Source organism: Sminthopsis crassicaudata, chromosome 1, assembly GCF_048593235.1.
Source record: "Sminthopsis crassicaudata isolate SCR6 chromosome 1, ASM4859323v1, whole genome shotgun sequence".
Taxonomy (NCBI): Eukaryota; Metazoa; Chordata; class Mammalia; order Dasyuromorphia; family Dasyuridae; genus Sminthopsis; species Sminthopsis crassicaudata.
In genome coordinates this window covers 467,299,894-467,320,480 of record NC_133617.1, presented here as the reverse complement: position 1 = coordinate 467,320,480, position 20,587 = coordinate 467,299,894, and the positions used below count along the sequence as shown (strand labels likewise).

The 20,587-nt window shown below is 38.2% G+C and overlaps 1 protein-coding gene across 1 annotated transcript in view; it reads right to left on the bottom strand.

Moving 5' to 3' along the window:
- Window positions 1-20,587, bottom strand: part of XYLT1 (xylosyltransferase 1) — a 406,252-nt gene that overhangs the window by 62,340 nt on the left and 323,325 nt on the right. The window contains exon 6 of the mRNA XM_074280891.1: window positions 9,631-9,711. Within this exon, the coding sequence (XP_074136992.1) occupies window positions 9,631-9,711 (81 nt within the window). The remainder of the gene's footprint in view (window positions 1-9,630; window positions 9,712-20,587) is intronic.

Genomic DNA, 20,587 nt, shown 5'->3' with positions numbered 1-20,587 from the left:
TCCCCTCTTAGTAGAACCTGCCAGAATTTGCAGGAGGCTTTCTGGCTAAGGTTACCTCTAAGCCATGACAAGACAGTAGATTTTATGATAAAGACCATACTTATACCTTTTGGACTCACCAAGTACTGTTCAAAGATTCCTCAACCTTTCCAACAAACCAGTGTGTATACAAGGGAGTAGGACTGAAGGAGGGGAGAAGATTTATTTACTTGGTTCAAAGGATGGCACTGGGCCAGAGAGAACCATGGCTGGCTGATTTGAATCTACTTAGTAATGGAGAAGCAGGGGCTGCTCCTCACATTGTTCCTCTTGTCTACAATGCATAAAGAAACTGTAGCACTTAAGCTTTCTATAGCAGCTAACTATTGCTGTCAGTAAGAAACAGGATGGCTTTTGGGTAAAAAAATAAATTCACTTCAGAGTTAAACTAAAAGCAGAGAGGAAGATAATAGGAAAAACAAACTTGGAGCTAACTAATTTCCTATTCAAAAACACATGTTGCAAAGGAAATGTGGAATCATCTTATAACAAGGAAATAATCTAATGACTTAAATTAGGAATGTCTAGGTTGGAGAGGTCAATGACCATAGAACAATTAATGCTGACACTTGCCATCTTGGTGGGGCTTTCTGATTAGGGGATCCTTTATGTTTCAGGAAGATGGCTGGTTGAAACCCTGAAACAAAACTCCATAGTCCAGCATTCATATGTCATTTGAATGTTTACAAAATGCTAGCTCATTTTATCCTCACAACAACCCTGTAAGATAGATGCTGTTATTAACCATTTTATAGGTGAAGAAAGTGAGGCAGAAAGAAAGTAAGTGACACCCCAGATCACACAGCTAATAAGTTTCTAGTTTCTTCCTGATTCCATGTCCTTTGTTCTATCCACTGCAACACTTAGGTGTAGACAGTGGGCTATAACCAGGGAAACACCTGGTTCAGATTCAGAATATCTGAGTTCAAGCTCGGCCATGTACCATGTAACTTTAATCATTTAATCTCTCTGAAGTTCAGTTTCATCTTCTGAAAAAAAGGATGATCATACAACTTATATTACCAACCCTACTTACACTACCAACATGGAATTATTTTGAATCTAAAGGGAGACAAAGTAACTAAAGTATTTTGGAGGTATAAGAGGTCTAAATAAAAGTATGCTATTATTCCATACATTATTTTATTCCAAATTATTCCATCAACTTGACCTCAATTTTGTTTCTTGCCTTGACTTGACCTCCCCTTCTGTAAAGGGGAGACACAACTATCATCCATCTACTTTGCAGTGAGATAAAGGGCTATTTTGTTGGGGTCCTGAGGTTCTCTCATCTGTCAAACCACAAAATTGAGAAGAGTATCACACAAATTTCTTCCTGTAAGTTGGAGAAGATCTTGAAAGCTGTTAATACAACCCCCTCATTTTAGATTAGGAATCTGGGGTTGACTCAGGTTAAGCTACTTGCCCAGAGCTATGCAACTAAGTAAATGCATGAATCGGATTTGAATTCAGGTTTTCCTAATTCAAAAGATTAGTCCTGTATCCCTTTTGATATCTCAGTGCCATCTGACAGGCTAATGACCTAGTGTCATTTTGATTGCCAGCTTAAAAGCATCTGAAAAAAAAGAAAGAAAATGGAGGAAACAAAGTTATTCTCTAAAACACACCCCCATAAAGAGGGGAGAGCTCACCAGGAATGCTAATGATTATTTTGACATATCAGTCATAATTGGATTAAGCAAAGGGAACATGCAACACTGATAAATCCCTAGTCAGATTTAAGAAAAGCAAAAGGGAAAATGAAATCTGTTTTACTCACAGGGGATTAAATATTAATTATCTCCTCATATCAATCCTAATTCTACATGACATCCAAGTGGAAAGTCTCCTCAAGATAAACAAGTTGGCACCAACCACCTTTTAGGAAGTAGATTTCTCGGCAGTGTTTCCTGGCCTCTCTTTTGTCTTCATTGCCAACATTTAGTTTAAACAGTTGCCTGTTTATGGATCAAAAGAGGTTTGAGCCTGATGATTGGTTGGGTGCCACTAATCAAAAAAGTGGATTTTTCTCTTCTCCTTCCATAAATCTACCCACTGACAAAGCAAAATGATTATTTATAGCCAGATGATAGGTGAATTCCTCTATAGCTACTCAGAGACTGGAAGGGGTCACTTAGCTACCTCAAGTCCTGCAGCAGAATCCAAGGCCTTAATAAAAACATATCTTCCATCTGCCCCTCTTCAAGAAGCATAGGACAACAGAATGGAGCCATTTATTATTTATTATAAGATTTCTATATGTCACACAATTGTTAGGCTTTGGGGATAAAATAAATTAAATAATCTCTACTTTTGAGGAGCTTACATTCAAGCTCATGGCAGAAATTAGTATAAAAAAGAGAATTTAAAAACTAAGTTTGCTTATAGAAGAGACACAGTAGATACTGAAGTAACGGTTATGCTTCTCCTGCTAATATTGAAGGTACTAGTGCAAAGGTGGTGACAAAATAAATCAAAGAGCATGATTTGCCCTTAAAACAAATACTTCAAAGTCCCCAGGTTGCTCTGCAGCCCACAAGAAACCACCATAAATGCTGCATCTAATAGAATAGAGGGGCAAACTACATAGCACAAGGCCTGGCCCAAGGTGGATGTATTAATAATGTACGTTTTCTGCCAAGCAAACAAGTGACATCTCTCTCCTGTGGGATGGAGCCTCGTTATGTAAACCCAACTCCACCCTGAGTCTTATACAAAGATGACTGAATGTCTAGAGAAGATCCTGATTCACCATCAATCAATGACAAGTATTTATTAAGAGTATGCTCTGTGCCAGCTACTGTGCAAAAAAGACACTGGTGATCTGAGTACAAAGAATGAGATGATGCTTTCGTTTATGTTGTTGTTTTGTCATTTTTCAGTTGAATATGACTCTTAGTGAGCTTCTTTGGGGTTTTCTTGGCAGAGATAGTGGAGTGATTTGCTATTTTCCTTCAGCTTGTTTTACAGATGAGGAAACTGAAGCAAAAAAGATTAAAGTTCTTGCCCAGGACCACACTGCTAGTAAATGTCTGAGGCTGGATTTAAACTCTTAAAGACAAGTCTCCCTCACTCCAAGCCTGGTGTTCTGTCCACTGCATTGCCTTGCTGTCTATCTCAGTGAGCTTACATTCTACCTTCTGAGGAAAATACCAAGAAACTGTTCGTAACACAAATTAATGGAAGAAAAGATAAGGTCTAAATCCTCTCTTTCCCATCTTCTCCTACTTCACAGGGACATTTGTCCTTTCTTTTTTATAAAGACTTGTAGTGAAATGTCTCCCACTCACCAACTTACTATCACCCCAATACTATTAGACTTGCTAAGCATTCTTAACAATGCTGTAATTATTGGCTGAGAATAAGTTGCCTTCTAACTGGCTGGAACAGTGACTCATTCCTCCTCCACTCAGTTCTAGACAGAGCAATAGGTCTCAGGAAAATGGGTACCATGCATCATTTGACTGGACTGAGGAGGCGATATCCTTTATTAGACAACAGGTCAGGATCTCCTTGATTAAAAACTGATTTGTGCTTTGAAAAAGAGGAGAGAGGGAATCCACCTCCACTAACTGTCATGTTTGGAAGAATTTGAAAGGCAGAAGGTACTATACTGTCTACAATCCAGAGAAAAAAAGCAAGCCATCCTACATCCTAGCAAAAAGGAATATGACAGTGGATAGATCTTAAGGACAGTCTTCTGAGGGTTTCTATCTCTTCTAGATGGACAAGGAAACAGAAAGAGAGATACCTATTTGATTTATCTTTTCTTTTTATCCTGAAGGATGGAGCATCAAAAATCATCATAGGATTTCACTTTTTTGGAGGGGGGGAGGTAGAGGGGTACAGCAGTAGGAAAAAATATTGTTCTTCATATACACACATACACACATGTGTATATGTATATGTAGGCCATTAGGATTCTTTTCTCTAGTAATTGGGAGATCAATGACGTAAGATAACTGGACCCAGAAGAGATCATTGACATCTTTTTTTTTTTTTTCCAGGAATGTTTGTATTTCTCATATTGTTAGTGTTATTGCTAAAGGATACTCTATATTCTTAAATTTAAAAGAATATATAGTGATAGATTTTTAAGTTCATTGAACTAAAAAGTTCCCCAAATAGATCTCTTTCCCTCCCCTCTCCCCCTCCCCTCCCCCTCTGATCCCTTTCTATGTGCTTCCTCTCTGACTCTGCCTCTAACAAAATTCTATTATGTATTTATCTTGCCAAACATTTTATTTATTGTAATTCCTAAGAAAATCCCTAGAGCATTGTCCCTTAACATATTTACTCTGTTATAGTCTCATTAACAATCTTTTGAAAACTGAAGTGTGGAAAGGTAGGAAAGACACTGAATTTGAGTCCCAAATCTGCCATTTATGATCAAGATGGCCTTGGATAAATAACTAGCAGTTGCTAGTAAAGAGAGAATGAAAGAACCCTTGGGTCACCGAAACCAATTTGGCTGGCTCCACACATCTTCTTAGGGCTTAATTTCCTTCCTAGGGTTTGTTTTTCTCACCTATAAAATGTGAGGGAACTGGACTTTAGGATCCACAGGATATCAAAGAAAAGGGCCTTAGAAATCAGTTAGATCTATGTTTTCATTTTACAGAGGAGGAAACTGACATTAACAGGTTAATTGATTTGCCGGAGACTACAATAGTCATCAGTAGCAGAGAAGACTCTCTATCAAGTACCCCTAGATGCTGAGGTCCCTCCAAGTTCTAAAATCTATGATCCCCTAGGTAGGAGCAGAAAAGACTTAAGTTTGTACCCAGATCTCTATGTGCTTTTCCTCATGACTGTTCCTCATGGCCTTTCAATTTCTCCTAGATCAAGTTTGTACCCACTCAGATCAAGAATCTTCTCTTATCAAAGACTAGCAGAAGGATATTACTGAGAATTTAGCTTTTCCTTTCACAGTCTTTTAAATTATTTATTTAATTATTCTTTTTTTTTTTTTTTTTGCTTCTCTTTTTACAACTCAGAAAGGCAAAAGACTTTTCTTCAATAGCAAAAGTTTTACAACTACCCTCACATTCAGAATAAGATAGTAGGGAGTAGCTCAAAGGTAGTTGTAAAAAATAAAATTTTAAAATGACTTTGCCTCATGGAAGAAAAACAAGCATGTCACTGTTTCTATAAGTTTCCTGCAGTCACCATTCTATTTAAGACAATGAATTGCCTTGAAATTAACAGTAATCTATTCAGTTAATGATTTCAACTTCAAAAATCATTAAACAAATAGCCATTAAACAAACAGACCTCAGAGGCAGTAAAGAGATGGATCATATTAAGCAGTTAAGGAAGAGGTTAAAAATGTGACTGCAATTGGAATAAGAAATGTCCTTTTATGGGCACATCAAACAGTGATTGGTCAGTACAGGATAAAGGGATGGTATTGGCTGGTTACCGAATACAGCCAAGGTTAAATTCTGAGGCCTTGATGGGTCTGTTCTCATAATATCCCTAAGATTGATAGAGCCTGCACATGCACGCACGCATACACACACACATGCACGCAGTCTCTTTGGGGGAAAAAAAAGCTTGAGATCTTTGGATACTTTTAAGTGCTCTGAGGAATACAGATGAATTTAAACAAATAGGCCATTTTCAGGTGGGTAAAGGACTGGCTGTTCTATAGAGTCTTGTGACTGGATTCTCCTATTCACACGAAGACAACAAATGGAAAGTGGCTGAGAGCTCAGGGAGAAGGCTTTAAATATAAAAGCATCTCATCTATGGGAATTGTTAAACATGAGTGAGCACAGATATGGCCCTCAGACCAAGATACCTTCCACCTATGAGGGCTTCAAATTAGTCTTTTCTGGCTTACTAGGGTCTGTTTTTGTGGCCAACAATAGTGATCCTCAAAAACATCAGCTGAGGGAATGCATCAAAGAAAGAACAAATGAGTTAGGGACTTAGCAGGTGCTTCTCAATGATGCTTATGACATTGAATCATGCACTAAAGAATTTTGTAGTAACAAGGTTGCTCGGGCTTTATCGACTTCAGATTCCTCACTGGGCACTTGTGGATGAGACAGGATAAATGAGAAGGAATGCTAAAGAAAAGCAAGAAAATGAGAAAGCAAGGCAGTCACTATGTAGGCAAGTGCTCTCCCATGACTCCTCCCTCTGCCCAGGAACTGAAACCACTGGGTACCATGTGGGGCTCTGCTTGTTGGAACAGGCTTTATGACCATCCTTGTCTTTGTATATTGTGTTAAGTGCTCTGATGGAGAGTTCGGGGCTCTTTCTGCTCCTGCTTCATGAATGAACATTTAAAGATATGTGCAGGTGGGATCATACTTAGGCCCTGGTCCAGAGATACCCATAGATCCAAAGGAAGGAGCATAGTTATGTTATCAAGATTAGGAGTATCAAGATGAAGCTATCTGGATGGCCCTAAGGACAAGGGATAAAATCCTCAATTAGGTGGAATAGGGAAAAAATGTAGTGGGGCAGGGAGAGGGGTACCAAACAAACCTCTTTCTGTTTTTGTTCATCTAGAAATGGACTGCTAAAGTATCATATGAACATTTCAATTTAAAGCTGGTTCATTGGAAACCTCTCTCTGGCTCCCTGAGCAAAAGACTTGAGTCATTTAAACTTTGGAGAATCAGGGCCTGTATACAAAGCTTGGCTCTTGCTGGCTTGAAAAGCTACCTGCTGGGCAGTACTTGCTTATCTATTGATTCACAAAGGTTGCTTAAAAGGTTATAATTATGCAAAATATTTTTCAATACATTTGGCTCCTTATTTTGAGGAAAAGAGAAGGAAAATATTTAACCAAACATACTCCCATTTAATTACTAGAACAGCCAGGGCCAATAGGCTGTCATTAAAATGTTAGATAGTCTTCATATTAGCTTCTCAAGTTGAGAATTAGAAGCTCAAATTGGGCAATAAACACAGATGATGGTAACAGAAGGTCATTGTGGCTATTATAAGCTACATGAAATTAGAAACTAAGGAACATATAAAATTCTAAGCACACTGCATGTTTTTTTCCTCTTTTCCTTGTATGTTTTCTTTCCTTGTTTCTTCTCACCTTCTCTATCTCTCTCCTTTTAATAGAATCATTATAAATTACAAAATCATAGACTCACTATGATTATGTGTGTGTGTGTGTGTGTGATGTGTGTGTGTGTGTGTAGCGGGGAATTATATATAAATTGAAGAGATGGGAACAAGCTATTATTAAATACCTACTATATACCAGATACCATGGTAAGAGATTTGCAAATATTACCTCAGTTGATTTTTGCAAGAATCCTTTGAGTAAGGTGTTACTATGATCCCCATTTTATAATTGAGGGATCTGAGGCAAAGATAGATTATGTGTGTGTGTGTGTGTGTGTGTGTGTGTGTGTGTGTGTGTGTGTGTGTGAAAGAGAGAAAGTGAGACACACAGAGAGAGAAAGACAGAAATACATATAGAGAGACAGAGACAGTGAGACTGAAAGAAAGGAGAGAGAGAGAGAAAGACAGAGAGAGACAAAAAGACAGAGCTAGGTGGTACAGTGCATAGAGTACCAGGCTTGGAGTCTTCTTGACTCCAAGCCTCCTCTTCCTGAGTTTAAATCTGGCTATACATACTTCATCACTGGGCATATCCCTGGGCATGTCAGTTAATCCTATTTACCTAAGTTTCCTCATTTATAAAATGAGCTGGAGAAGGAAAAGGAAAACCAGGTCAGTATTTTTATCAAGAAACCCCAAACGGGATCACAAAGAGTTGAACATGATTCAAATGACTAAAAAGAAAAGAAAAAAAAAAAGCGTGTACATGAGCATCTACCTACTTGTGTGTATGTGCAAACATATGTATGTAAACATATATGTACATGTCTCCTCTTTTATAGAAAGTAAGGACCAGAGAAAGATCAAATCAACAAGTAGTTATGGGTACTGTGGCTTATCTAAGTTCACAATCTGCAAACTGAAAAGCTGGGATTAGAAACCAGAAGTATATAATGGGAGGTGGCTTTTATTATATTAGGAAGTAAAAAAAAAATTGTAATAAATGTGGAAAATAGATTATTTGCTGGAAAAAGTTTTAAGGATAATGAACATCCTGAATGATTAAAAATGTAAAGGAACTTTTTTTCCTCCATTGCTTTCTTCTCCCATCTTCCCTGTGCTAGAGTCAAATGTACATCTCTTCCTAAAAGTTGGGATTCACCTCAGGGGTTGCTCTCTTGGTTGGCAGAGTAGGTAACTTGCTGTATATACACTGTGATTTGAAAGGGCTCATGAGGGCCCCTATCTTAAAATGCCTCCTTCTATTGGGCCAATGGGATACCATTCTACTTGGTCTAGAAATTCCCTCCCTTAGCCTTTCTTCTCTCCTCATAAGATGGGGGGACCACCACCTTTAGGGCTCTGTGAGAAGTGATGTGTGTTACCTAGGAGATGGATGATCCTGGAAACTTCAGAGATATTGGCCCTAAAATATACAGGAGGGAAATTTCAAAAAGAAAAGGATGGGTTGGGGAAAAGGGATTTCTGGACATGGCTATTAAAAGTTGTGGACAAAGGGGCGTGTTGGTTAGGATGGAAGAAAGGCAGTAAAAGATCAGAGGGCGTGAGTCCAGAAGACTTTAGGAGAAATGCATTTCCTCATAATGAGGTAGAGAGATTCTATCATGTAAGTAATCATGCCTAAGGGCCAGCCCTGCTCTAGCTGCTTGCCCTGGTCAGTTATGGACTCTGATATTCTTTCCAAGGTCTCCCCTCACAGCTGAGAAGAATCAGGAACCATGACTCTTCTGGCAAAGGTCATAAATGCTCTGGCAGCAGAAAGGGCCAGACTCTTGAGTCATGTTATATGGGAGAAGAGCTCTTGTACTTATATATGCAGCAGACGCTCTTTCGGCTAATAAAGAGAAGAACATTACTCTGAGGAGCAGACAAGTGGCATATTAGCACATTTTACTATTAAATTAATACTGAATTAGTGTGCTTAATTGATCTAAATTACCTGAGTCCCAGCTGATGTTGGCAACTTAAGCCTTGCTTTATGTATGAGTGTCAAGATTTATTAAAGATTTTGGTAAGAGGACTCTGGGGTTTAAGAGTGATCATGGGACTGGGAAAATGGGGAAGATGAGAACTCCTTTTCTGGTAGACACTTTCCCCTCACATCTAGTTCTAGTTCAGCCCATTGGTGAGCTGATTCTGCCAATTAGAGCATGCACATCGTCTGTATAGGATGCTCCCCCTCTGAGGGAGAGTATGGAGAGAAAGAGGGGAGAATTTGAAATGGGAGGTTTCGGAAGGGTTACTCATGCATATGTTTTGTAAATAAAAAGCTTTCAATCAAAATAAATAAATAAATAAAAATAAAAATGTAGGTTGGGGGCATGATAGAGCTTATAAACTTATAAACAGCATTAAAGTATAAGCTAAATCAGGTTTAAAATAATAGTACTGTATATGTATTACTGTATGTACAATAGTACTGATTCATTCTACATATTCTTATTTCAAACCTTAAGGCAAATAAGGAAAGAAGAGAATGGCCAATCTTATAGTCATGCCAGTTTTACCAAAAGTTTAAAATAAAAACCACAGTACCTTGCATTGTCTCGGCCATGTGACTTCAGGAAGTTCATGTCCCGATATCGAGAGAGAAATGCCACCAACTGGTCATTTGTCCTGGGGAAACAAACCAGAAAGAGAAAAAAAAAATCAATATCCTCCAAGGAACCTGAGATCATTTGGAATCATTCCTATCTTTTTATTTCTTTTGATCAAAGAAACACTGGCAACTAAAGGGTCATGATAAGTTTCCTGACCCACAGCTAGTCAAAGACAAAATAGAATTTAGGTTGTACCCTAAGGAAACAGAGAGATAACCTGCATGTTCAGTAGCCGGAAGAGTTTTGCTGGCCTGCAAGACCCCAAAAAATCTCAGTTTTTCCCCTTATCCCTTTCCTAGATTACCTTTCAAACTATGTACATCCCCAAACCATCCCCAGCTTTTTTTTTTTAAATACAGAGAACCAGCAGTCCCATTATTTGATCAAATATCAATTTATCACATGAAGAGGATGTTACTTTTGACTTTCATACTTTGGTTTGAGAAGTAAACTGAACTCATATCAAGGATGTAACAATTAATCACTCATACTTCCAAGTGATGCTGTAGGGGGGTGGGGGAAGAGAGGTGGGTAATTTAATCCAAATTTGAGTACTTCCTACAAAGGACCATAGATCTAGGGCTAGAATGGGGTTACTGAAATCATCTAGCTGAACCTTATCATTTATTTTATGGTTGAGGAATGTGAGGTCCAGGAAAGAATCAGAAATATAAGGACCCTCAAACCCATCTAGACAGGGAGCAAGTGGAAGACCAGATTTGGCCCTTGGGCCAAAAGTCTGCTGATACTTTGTCTTGACCAACTTCCTAATTTAATAGATGAGGAAACTGAGACCTAAAAATGTTAAGTGACATATATCTAGACTTGGAAGGAACCTTAAAAACCATCTAGAACCTCTTTACTTTACAAGGAAGAAACTAAAACCTTTAGAAGTTAAATGATTTATGTAAGGTCACCTACATTGTAAATTTTTTGAGATGAGAAGTGAAATGAAGTCCTTTGCTTTAAATAGTACAGGATTATGAGAATTTAGGTTCAGAATCATGGTTTTGGCATAGTGTGAGATTCATGATTATTTTTTAAAAGACCTTTGATATATTCTAATTATTGTTTAGGTATTACTATAATTTGGACATATTCAAAGAAGTACAGAACAGAATGATAAAGGATTTCTAGCTTTTTTTTAAGCTTATTTTCCTACCCCATGTAGGAATCCCCCAATGTTTTGATGTACTCTATCAGGGGTACAACAAATCTTTGCTTTTTTTCAGTAGCCCAAATAGGGCCTAAAAGATAACATTTCCTAGACTTCGCTGAAAGAATGACTTATCATTGCTCTGGTAGCAAGGAAAACCTCTAACAAACATGCAAGTCTTACCCTCTTTACCTTCAATAAAACCTCCCCTCTGTAGTACTTACTGGCATTTCAGACTGCCAGTCTTTTTTATAGCCATCCTCCCAAACTGGATCTTAAGCTCCTCAGGAGCAGCAATGACAACTTTAGTATTTATCACTATCCTGCTCATATAAAATATTTAATAATATTTACTGATAATGATGTTTCTTATATCCTGCCTCCCTTCACAGTCTACATTTATGCTCTTGACCAAGATTACCCAGCTCCTATGGAAGCTCAAATATTCTGAAACTCTAGTTCTGTGTCTAATCTTCTCCCTCTCCTAACACTGAGAGTTTGTGGTCTTGAGTCCTTAAACAAACATAAGCTGACCAACTTTCCCTGCTTTGAGCTCAGGCTGATCCTCAGGAGAAGGAGGAATAACCCTTGCCAGCCTCAACACTAGGAAGATTTTAATGGAAGACCTGTGTGGATACAGGCAAGCACTTAAGTTCTGTTTGCCTTCATCCACTGGAGAAATAAATGGAGAACAATCCCAATATCTTTGCCAGAAAACTTCCACAGATGGTATTGGTATGCTAGGATCCAAAGGTTCATGAAGGCTGGACAGGATTGAGCCATTGAACAACAATGGTGATAGGGAATAGTAGATAAAGAGTGCTTAGCTTGGAGTCAGGAAGATTTTAACTTCAAATCACTTAATTCTGTTTGCCTTAGTTTCCTTATCTGTAAAATGAGTGGAGGAGGAAATGGAAAACCATTCCAGTATCTTCATCAAGAAAACCTCAAATGGGGTTGCAATGAGTCAATCAGGCTAAAATGGCCAAACAACAATAGGCTAGGCACCTTGCTAAGTTCTGGGAATGCAAAGACAAAAAAGTGAGACAACCATTCAATAAGAACAATTAGAATGTCAATATTTCTATCAGTCAAAAATGACTGCACAATAGGAGTTGGAGACAGGTCTCTGGCCTTTGGTGGTCCCAGAAAATGGGCTTTCTGTGGAATAAGCTATACAAATTTCTATATTAGCTATCTTGGTGATTCCCTATCTTAGCAGGATAAATAGGCATCTAGTAAATACTTAGTCATGCTTCTACTTGAAGTAATTTTAAAAGCTGGCATCTTGGGGGAGAAAAAAGGGCTTAGGGACCAAGACAACAATTACAAGTCAAAACTTTTCCAAAAAAGAAGTTTTTCAAATAATGAGTGTGCAGGATAAAAGAGTTTGGTTTTCTGCTAATGAAAGGAATCATTCTTAATACTTCCCCAGAGAAACGGAAAAGGGTAGATATTTCTTTTGCCTTTTCCTATTTATAATACATTGATCCTTAATGTTAACTCTTAGCTTTCCATAAATCTTTACTCAGAGATACAAAAATACAAGTTCTCCTAGTGTTTTAACATTTCAATTCCTTTCTATAACCACCTGCATAATATTTAAGTCATTTGTTATTAGTCCCATGAGGACACAGTGGAAAGAGAACTGTCATTAGAATCAGAGGTTGCTATTGTGCAGATGTGCCTGGTTCTTTATAACCCTCTTTGGCTTTTCTGGATAAAGATACAGAGTGGTTTGTCATTTCTTTCTCTGGCTCATTTTACAGATGAGGAAACGTTGCCAAGCAGGTTAAGTGACTTTTCCAAGATCACAAAGCTCCATAGTATCTGAGGTCAGATTTATATTCAGGTGTCTCCAGGGATGGCACTCTATACACTTAGCCTCCCGCTTGCTCCTAGAAATCTTGAGTTCAAATGTGATCTTTGAGTTTCCTACCTGTTTGATCCTGGATAAGACACTTTCCCCAGGTTTCACTTTCCCCATGCGAAAAAAGAAGGTATTGGAGGAGATGCTTACAAACTGGTTCAGCTTTACGAAAACATTTAACTTCAAATGAGGGGGTTGGAAGAAATGCCTCCTCTTGGTGGGAGATTGGCAAAGTCATTGTACCTCCATGGGTCTTAATTTACTAATCTGTAAAATGAATGGCAGCTAGGTGACTTGGTAGATACAACATGGAAGTTGGAATAAGGAAGACCCATTTTCACAAGTTCAGTTCTGGCCTCAGACACTTACTAATTCTGGGACCCTGAACATGTCACTTAATCCTGTTTGCCACAGTTTCCTTATCTATAAAATGAACTGGAGAAGGAAATAACAAATCATTCCAATCTCTTTGCCAAGAAAAATCCCAAATGGTGTTACAGAGAGTCAGGATTAAATAACAACAACAACAATAACTGCTACATGCCCTTTCCTTTTTTTCCTGCTTTCCTACTACCAACAAGAAAAAAAAAAAAAAGGTTAATGACTCTCTAAGTTTGCAAACCTTTTCCCAAAGACTTGCATCCAGAATAATAAATAAAGGAGAAATAGCTAATGTAAGTGTTAGAAAAAGGTGACTCTTTGGTCTATTGAAAGGTAAGGGTAAAGGTGTGGGGAAGCATAGAATCTGGCAATAAAATATTTTGTTTACTGATAAAATGGAATTAGTGCTTTGAAAAAAAGTAACCTTAGAAGTGAAATTATGAAATTTTTAGTTTAGTTTAGTTTTTATTTTTTATTTTTCTCTACTGACCACAATAGTAAAGATCTTAGTAATCACTCTGCATTAGGTACTAGGGATACCAAAAAAAAAAAAATCTTAAAACATGGATCCTATGCTCAAGACATTTACATTCTAATGAGACAGACACCTATTAAATTTCCCAAAGTACTCTGTCTTTTGTAAATATATCCTCAAGTGATCAGATTTTCTAATTCCCCAAAGTTTTATGAAATCAGGAATCTCAGAATTCCTTAGAGCGCATCACCCCTGTGCTCATTTCATCTTCCCTGCCCACAGTTTTGTCTGTAAAATGTATTGGTTATGCTAGCCAGGTGCCCAACTTATCTCTCACTTCTGGAACTCAGTGCTAGATTTCTGACTGTCTCCTTTTGCCAGTGGCATGGATACTGGATCACCCAGAGACAGAAATAGAACAGGCTCCATTTTAATGGCACTAGCCTGTTTAGCTGCTCTAGCCTCCGGCATTAGGCAAACACGTTCACTCTAACTCCAGGCACAGACAGTAACAAGGTGGGTATCCAGGAAGAACACTATAATAATGAAAATCAGGCAGATAGTCTGACAGCTAATTGTATTTCTTCCTAACCTCTACAACCTCTTCTTGGAAAACCAACTCTCTGTTGTTAAATGCCACAAGGTTTTCAGAAGGGAGACAGCATAAACAGCTTAGAATAAAGCAAGTCAGTATTTACCACTTTCTCTTCAAATAGGGTAATTAAGGTAAAATGCAACTGGAGAAAGATGAGGCAGCCCAGAAATATAATGGGAACAGAGGATGGACCTATGATATATTTATTTTTCTGCTCTTCCTAATAGATCTTTAACATAATAATAGGCCTTTATTAACAATAACTCTTTAATACAAACTATCCTAGAATTTTGCAGTCAGCTAAGTGGCTCAACAGATAGACTAGTGGGCCTGCAGTTGGGAAGATGAGTTCAAATCCGACTTAAGATACTCACTTAACTATATGACTCTTGGCAAGTCACTTGTCCTATTTGCCTTACTCCAGTGAAGAAGGAAGTGGCAAATTGCTCCAGTATACATTTGCCAAGAAAACCCCACTTGGGGTCATGAAAAATCAGACATTAATTAACAACAATATTTTTTTTTTCATGACTGTCAGATAGTGGAGGACAGGAGAGCTAGGGTTCTGTGGTTCATGAGGTCACAAGTGTTGGACATGACTGCATGAATGTATAACACTCCAAAATTTTAAAATCTCCACAACCTCCAACATACCATTCCAGAATTATTAAGGCACTATTATTTAACTTTTTTTTCCCCTTACACTCTGTGGTTCAATCAAATTAGCCTTTTTTGCTATCCCTCACACATGGTACTCCATTTTCTATCTCCACGCCTAGAACATCTTCCTTTTTCATCTTTTTTGAATACTAAAATTCTATATTTCCTTTAAGACTCGGCTTAAACACTACTTTATGCACAAAGTCTTCTATGATTCTCTCCAGCTCCTAATGTCCTTTTATCACGTTACATTTATTATTGTTAGACTTGCTTAATACATGTTGCCTCTCCCCACCCCTAAAAAGGGAAAACTCCTTGAGGACAGAGACTTTTTCATCTTGTTGCATCCTCAGCACCTAACAATACATGGAACATAATGGGTGCTTTAAAAAATGGTTGTTGATTGGTTGCTTAATAATAACATTGAAATTAAGAGCCTGAGTCTAAAAATATATTTCCCTAAAATTCTACAACTTCTGAAGGTGGATCGGTAGTGACATCCTGGTATATAGTGGACATAGTGCTGGACTAACAGTGAGAAAAATCAAACTGACACTGTCACTGTGGGAAATCATCATTTATTTCTTTGACCTCCAATTTTATTTGTAAAATCTGTAATATGGGTACCAAAATATTTATATCACCTACTTTATAGGTTAACTGGGAGGCCCAGAGGAGATAACATGACATAAAGTACTCAAAATGTTATAAAAATATCACCCATAACTATTATTTAGGAGAGGAATTATACATCTCCATTAAATGGATGAAGAAATTTGCCTGGGGATATTAAGCAATTTGGGACTAGAATCTAGGCCTCTTCATTCATTTTTGATTTAATGTTTGTTTGGATTTTTCCCTTACAAAATCAAGCTCTGTCCTGGATGGCAGACCAGTGGATCCAAGAGAAGAGAGAGTGACAAACTAATTGTAGAATTTTTCAAGTTGGAAGGGCCAAGAAAAACTCAATCCCTTTTATTTTAAAAACAAGTCAAAAAGAAGACCCAGACAAGTGGTGGAGCAACTTTCCTGAAATCCTATGAGTGAGAGGCAGACTGTTCTCAAGTCCTGGTCTCCCTTTAATAGCTCTGAGGAGGCAGATTCATAGGAAAAAGTGGACTGAAGCCCAGATGCTGAATTAGTTTCAGACACCCAGGCTGGTTAGACAAAACAGTGTGCAGTGAAGAGTTATCTGAGTCACAGTTAAATGAGGTAGGTCTGTTGGCTGAAGATGAGCTTGGTAGACGTGTTGAGTAGTTGTCTGCCTCTGTTGTAGCTAAGGCCAAAATGACAGGGCCGAGTTCATCTCCCAGTGCCCCCACAGCCACAAGGCAGCTAGTTTTACAAGGAGTAAAGCATTAAACAAACAAAAACACCCTGATCCCAGACATCCGGGAATACCTTGGTCCATCAGTATGTCTGTAATAAGTGGTGAGAATGGCTTGGCATGCTGGCTTGTCCTAGGGCTGCCCGCTGGCTGCTCTGGGGCCTTGGACTGAAATTCCCCAATACTGGAACAGGTAGGACAACAGATGGGATACCTCAGAGCTAAAAGTGGGCATCTGGTGATTAGGGAGTCACAAGAGCTAAGGTGAACTTGTGAGATCTGGCATAATCAGGCTGGGGGGAACTTGAGTTAAATCATAATTTTAACCCTTTGACATTCTCTGCTACAAAGTCAACCTTTTTCCCAAACTCTGTTCATTCCACTCCAAATGTTCATACGGACTATTGTACCTAATCTGTGGTAGTCTTCTGAGTTCATACTGGTCTGATCAGCCAGCAAGATGTACTGGACCCTGACCCTGAAACAGTGGAAATGAACAATGTGCAGGTCTTCCCTTTACGTCCTGTGATAAGTGCTATCTATGGGTAATATTAGTATGAAGAGATTATCTCCTTGGGAAAAACAAAAACAAATAAAATTCCAAACTGCTTTTCAATGGGCTCTATCACCCGTAAGGTCACAGTCTCAAGTGCCTCTGCACTGCAATGATACCTTTGGGTACTTATTTCAGACCTGTGAGCTAGCATCTGGAGAGAGGATTTTGTCGAAATAAGGGGAGCTAGAGAAGATCTGAGAAATGTTGCCTCACTTGTGGCATTGAGGATGGAACTCTCAGTGGGTCACTTATGAGACCATTGCAGTCCTTAGCACAGACTTTATTATAATATCTAGTTTACCATAGGGTCTGAGCTATTTCCCCATAACACAAGAGATTCCTGGCTACAAGCCGAGACCTAAGAGTGTGGAGGGAAACTGAAATGGGCTGAAATGAGCAAGTCTGCCAAGCTCATGTGGGAGGCAGAGGGGGGACATGGCTATCATGTCTCACTGTGCCTGAGGCAGCTCCAGCTGGTGCCCATCTGTCTCCTAATAGCGAAGGGATTTTCAGCCAGGGCTGACATTACATTACTTGGCTCCAACAGCTGAGGTGAGGGGGAAGAAATACCAGACGGCACAATATGGCCCTGGTAGCCTCAAAAACACACCAGGAAAAAGTTGGAGTAATCCTTCTTGGGAGAAGGGATAGTCTAAGTTTTGTCCTTGTATCCTGATGTACCTATCACAGCATCAATCACATTGTAGATCCTTTAAAATGTTTACCGATTAAAAGCAGGAATTTGGAGTCTCACAGGAATTTAGAGCTAGAAAGAATTTAAATCCAATTCCCTTTCTTTACAGATGAAGAAACTGAGGCACCTGGCATGCTCGTTGGAAAGAAGATTGATGTAGAATTAGTGCAGTGGAAAGGGAACTCAATTTGGAGAATCCTAGAGTCTAATTACCTATGTGAATAAGCTGGAAAGCCTCACCTCTTTGGGTCTCAGTTTTTTCATCTATGAAATAAGGGAATTGGATTGGATAACCTCTAAGTTCCCTTTCACCTCCATTTCTTTAAAAAAAAATATGACGATCACCTGAACAGTTATATGGCAAGTTATTTATGTAAATATCTGAGATGGGACTTGCACTCAGGTTTTTTGACTCTAAGTTCAGCACTCTATTCACGACACTATGCTGACTAGTGAGGAGGTGCAGTGCATAGGGTGCCAGGGCTAGAGTCAGGAAGATATCTTCCTTAGTTCACATTTGGCCTCTCACATTTCCTAGCAGTGTGACCCTGGACAACTCACTTAACTCTATTTACCTCAATAAACTGGAGGAGAAAATGGCAAACTACTGTAGTATCTTTGCCAAAAAAAAATCCCAAATGGGGTCACAAAGAATAGGACATGTTTGAAAAGACTAAATAACAGTACGCTGATCCAACTAGGAGTTGGCAGACAGGATTCTTGTGGAGGATTTTCTTAACCAGGGAGCAGAATGTGGTCAATGATCCGCTCACTGGATTATCTCTGAATCCCCAGCACAATGCTTGGCATCTAATAAGCACAAAACAAATTTTTGTTGACTGCTCTGTGCTGGAAAGGACATATAACACTTTTCTACTCCAGTCCCCTTCCCATTTTACAGATGAGAAAACAAAGACTTAGGAAGAGAGATGTTTTTCATCAAGGGTCATACTGGTTCTAAAAATCAGAAGTGGGACCTGAACTTTACTCCTTTAACTCCAAAATCAGTGGCCCCTCCACTGGACTACATTGCATGGTATTAAAAGATGATCAGAAAATGACCGATGCTTTTCCTGGAACTCATACGTAACCACAATCATTCTTTTATAGATACTTTTCAGGTCAACAGAACTTCAGCCTAACTTAATGTTCTCATGGCTTTTGTCTTGCCAAGTGTAACAGCTACTGTACTGGGGGAAATATTTCTCCCCTAGAAATTTTAATTCAGATTTGGGGAGTTTGGGTCATCTTTTAGAAACAAAATCAGTATATCCTGGGATGCATGGAGCATTTGGGTTCTTGTTCTCTCTCTGTCTCTCTCTCAAAAAAGTGTGTGTGTGTGTGTGTGTGTGTGTGTGTGTGTGTAAGAGATATATTTTTTAATGTTTATTGCTACTACTTGCTTTTATGCTACCATCATTGCTGGATATATCCCTTTTCTTCCACCCTCAATGGTGAAACAACAAAGAAAAAATGAAAAAAAAATCTGTTCAAAATTAACACATCAACAGAACTCGACTACATAGAATATCCTAATACCCTCAATCTCTCCAAAAAAAATGGGAGAATAAGCTTTTAATCTATATTTCTCAAATGGATCATTTGGAAGGGAGCAGTGACCTAGAAGTATTTTTATCTCCTTCCTTATCCAGTTATTTTGAACTATTAGCCATGTTAAAGAAGGTCTAGAAGTACAGCACATAAGCAAAGAAAGGAACAAGTGATCAATCTCTGGGACAAGCTGCAGAACTTTAGGCAAGAAAAAAAATGATGCAAATGTTGACCCAAAGATCAACCCCAAGGACCATTGGAACAAAACCTATGTGTGGAATAGGATGAAAGAGCAAAAATTTACCCTTTTCAGATGCTTGATTAGACTAATTAGATTTCACAAAGAAACAAGTTCTGATTGAGATTTGGTGGGGCAGAAAATAAAAGAAAAAATGTAAGATAGGATAGAGGAATTGTGGGAAAGAGTAGAAGGGAGGAAAAGGTTTAAGATACATTCCTTTCTGGATCATGTTTACATATTGAACAAAACTTGAGAAAATAGGAAGGCAAACTAAAGCTTAATAAGGGGGGACAGACAGAAAAACTCTAGATGAATTGATTCAAGCCATGAAGAATGCTATACAGCAACAATAAAATTCTTACAAAACAAATCTCTCTAACACACACAATAACATTTCTTCAGTTGCTTCAGATTTTAAAATACCTTATGGGGGGGGGGAGAGTGTTTGGATTTGAATATGCACTGTTTTTTTATAAACTACAAGGTAGACCATGCTTTATTCACATAGTAGGAAGTCAAGTGTGAAAAGAAAAGATGAAGCTCATCCTGGATCTTCCTTCACTGGATTTATTTTGTATTCAAGAAAAATGCTACAGAATCGTGAAATGCACACGGCTTCCAAAATAATTGGAAAACCATTTCTCAAGTCTGATTTTTTAGTAGAATCTCTCGTTTTCAAAGGAACTTCTTTTCCATAAAAAAACACAGCAAAATAAGTCCAGTACATTTACTAGCTGTTTGATCCTGAACAAATCACGTATCCCTGTTTCCCTCAATTTCCTCATCTGCAAAATGAGCTGGAGAAGGAAATTAAGAGTCAGATATGAGTGAAAAATGACTAAAAAACAATAACAAGATGATTTACCTGGAAAGAACACTGAAGGCTATGGGACTTGGAGTAACGTGATCTGTATTTAAAACCCTGGTTGTGACACTTACTCTTTATGTGATCTTGGACAAAGCATAATATCTTTTTGAGTTTTAGTTATTTTGAAAAATGAGGCTAGTAATCCTTAAACTCTCTACCTCACAACAGTATTATCAGGAAAGAACCTTGTAAATCTTATGGTGCTACATAAAAACAGAACTATAGAATGACCACTACTCCTACATATCACAAATTAATCATCTATTAGACATTTCAAACTGGATATCCCTCTATTGTGCCATATGGAATTTAAAAAAAATGATTTCAGAGAAATCTGGAAATACCTGTATGAAATGAAACAGAGTGAAGTAAGTAGAAAAAGGAGAACAATTTATACAATAACCACAATATTTTAATAACTAATAATTTCAAAGACTCAAGAGTTTTTGATTAATGCAATGTCTATCCATTATTTTGGAGGAGCAATGATAAAGCATGCTATCTATCTCATAAGAAAG